Here is a 2,532-nt window from a genome sequence, read left to right as displayed (position 1 = left end):
AGAGGAGGGACCCCGCACATCCTTCCGAAAAGGTGCTAAAGGGATTGAGCATGGTGACTAAATAGAAAAAGATGAGCGATTGATTCCGATTGAGGAGCTCTGTTTTAATCATCCCGGCAACAATTACATCTCAATGCAAGGGCTACTCCTTTTGATTGAACGCTGCTATCGACGGGGAGCGCATTATGTAGTAATCGCCACATGAAGACAAAAATTTTAGGAGGGAGAGGGTGTTGCCAGATCCACTTACCCCAAAGGACGGGCTGGCGAGGAGTTCTAAGCAGCTGCCAGGCGAAGTGGATGGAAAATCGACCTGACTATTTGAGGGGCTAGAAGCATACAGGGGGATCATCAAAAATAGAGAAACCACCATTGAAATTTTCATCGATTACCTACTGAGGCAAGATGGAGAAAACCCGAGCTGGAGGGTGGGGGCCTGCATGACTGTCCCAAGCAGACGTTGTATAGGGCCCCTGCCTAGCCAGTTTTCAGTCCAAAAATTAAGCTCTCCATTACCGATCAGCCACTGGATAGACTCTGAAAGAATAGGGAACAATGACCTGACACTCTTCCAAAGCGGGCAACATCTCTCAATTATACCAACTCAGTTTATCTAGAAATAATCTAATGGAGAGCATACCTTCAAGTCTTGGAAATTGTAAAAACTTGTAGTTTCTATACCTCGAAAATAATAACTTTAGTAGTACCTTACCCAGACAACTTTTTAGCATTCCTTCTTTGATAGAATTCCATGTTCAGAATAACTCCTTTAACGGTTATCTACCACAAGAAGTTGGTTACTCTAATGCTCTTGGAAGCTTCATTGTTTCTAATAATAAATTGTCGGGTGAAATTCCAAGCTAGCTAGGCAATTGTCTCAACCTAGAGTATCTCCTGTTCGATGGGAACTTCTTTCGCAAATCAATTCCTCCAACATTTGGTACTCTAAGAGGCCTTCAAATCCTGGATCTTTCACGCAACAACATGTCTGGGGAGATTTCAAAATATTTGGAGAAGCTTGCTCTACGATCTTTAAATCTATCTTTCAATAATTTCGAGGGCGAATTACCAAAACAAGGGGTTTTTGTAAATGCTAGTGAAATTTCTGTGCTCGGAAATAGGAAGCTTTGTGGAGGTATTCAAGAATTACAATTGCCTCCATGCTCTAGCAAAGCTTCCAAGAAACGGAGGAACTCTCCTGCTTCAAAAGTCAAATTCTCAGTAATTGGCGTTGTTCTGGTTCTCATTTCATTATCATGTTTCTTTACCGCTCTTTATTGGGTAAGAAAGTGCAGAAGAAAAGCTTTCACTGCACCTTCTACAAAGGATCCTTCTATGAACGTGCCTTATGCGAAGCTCTTTAAAGCAACAGATGGGTTCTCTTCTGACAATTTGTTCAGCACTGGAAGTTTTGGTGTTGTATATAAAGGGATTCAGGATTGTGATGCAACAATGTTAGCAGTAAAAGTCTTCAATCTTCAACGACAAGGAGCTCTGCAGAGCTTCATGGCCGAATGTGATGCCTTGAGAAACATTAGGCATCGGAATCTTGTTAAGATCTTGACTTGTTGCTCAAGCATTGCTTTCAAGGGCAATGATTTTAAAGCTCTAATTTATGAGCACATGCCCAATGGAAGTCTAGACGAGTGGTTGCACAGTGATGATGATGACCAGCTGAGAAAGAACTTGAAGTTTACTCAAACGCTAAACATAGCTGTAGATATTGTTGGAATTACAAACCAAAGTCTAGCAATTAACTGTGACTGTTCATCTTCCAAAGCACAACAACACTTCCCATGAAGATGCTTTTGGAAGATGAAAAGTTTGTGTAGTTTTTAGGAATATTTAATGTTGGAAGCTCCTAGTAGGGGTAGTTTTGTCTTTTCACATTACATTCAAATGCTTAGAAATGGGCATCTTGTGTATCCGGTTGGAGCAAGCAAGTCAATAGCAATGAGAAGTTTGCAGCAGCAAAACAATTTAAGAGAATAAAAATTCTATTTTTCTTCTCTCTTTCTTCCTTCTGCATCAGATTTCTGAGTTGTGCTAAGGCTTTGTAAAGCTAAGAAATTTTTTTTTTGAAGCAAAGAAAAGCTCTGGCTTATACAGCCAACAAACTGGTATCAGAGCCTAGTTGGTTTTTCGGAAGATGTTTCCAGCAGGTTTTTTCAGGCAAAGTACTGATTTTTTCTGAAGAAAAAAAATCTGTTCAAAAATCAGATTGCAAAGCTAAGTATTTTTTCAGGTTGAAGTTGCCAGCAATTTTTTCAGCCAAAAAAAAAAAATCAAATTTCAAAAGTTTTTTTTTTCGGCTAAAAAAATCTGTTAAAAAATCAGATTTCAAAAGTTTATCTAGCTAAGAAAAAAATCCGTTTTCTATTTCATCTCTCTCTCTCCCTTCATTTAAAAAAATCAGTCATTCCTTCTTTAAAAAATAAAAAAGATGGCCAAATCAATCCGGCCACAGGTTCCTAAGTTGTCAAAAGACAACTATGAAAGGTGGTGCATCCAAATGAAGGCGTTGTTTGAGTC

The 2,532-nt window shown here is 39.2% G+C and overlaps 1 protein-coding gene across 1 annotated transcript; it reads left to right on the top strand.

Annotated features, from left to right (window-relative positions):
• Positions 1–984: 984 nt before the first annotated feature.
• On the top strand, positions 985–1,800 carry LOC131254227 (probable LRR receptor-like serine/threonine-protein kinase At3g47570). The gene has a single exon (XM_058255225.1). It carries the CDS (start codon positions 985–987, stop codon positions 1,798–1,800), a length of 816 nt encoding a protein of 271 aa, XP_058111208.1.
• The last annotated feature ends 732 nt before the right edge of the window (positions 1,801–2,532 follow it).

Source organism: Magnolia sinica, chromosome 8 (assembly GCF_029962835.1).
Source record: "Magnolia sinica isolate HGM2019 chromosome 8, MsV1, whole genome shotgun sequence".
NCBI classification, from domain to species: domain Eukaryota; kingdom Viridiplantae; phylum Streptophyta; class Magnoliopsida; order Magnoliales; family Magnoliaceae; genus Magnolia; species Magnolia sinica.
This window is presented reverse-complemented; position numbering and strand designations above follow the sequence as displayed.

Coding starts and splice junctions, on each gene's coding strand:
- LOC131254227 (XM_058255225.1), top strand. CDS start 985: ATGTCTGGGGAGATTTCAAAATATTTGGAGAAGCTTGCTCTACGATCT.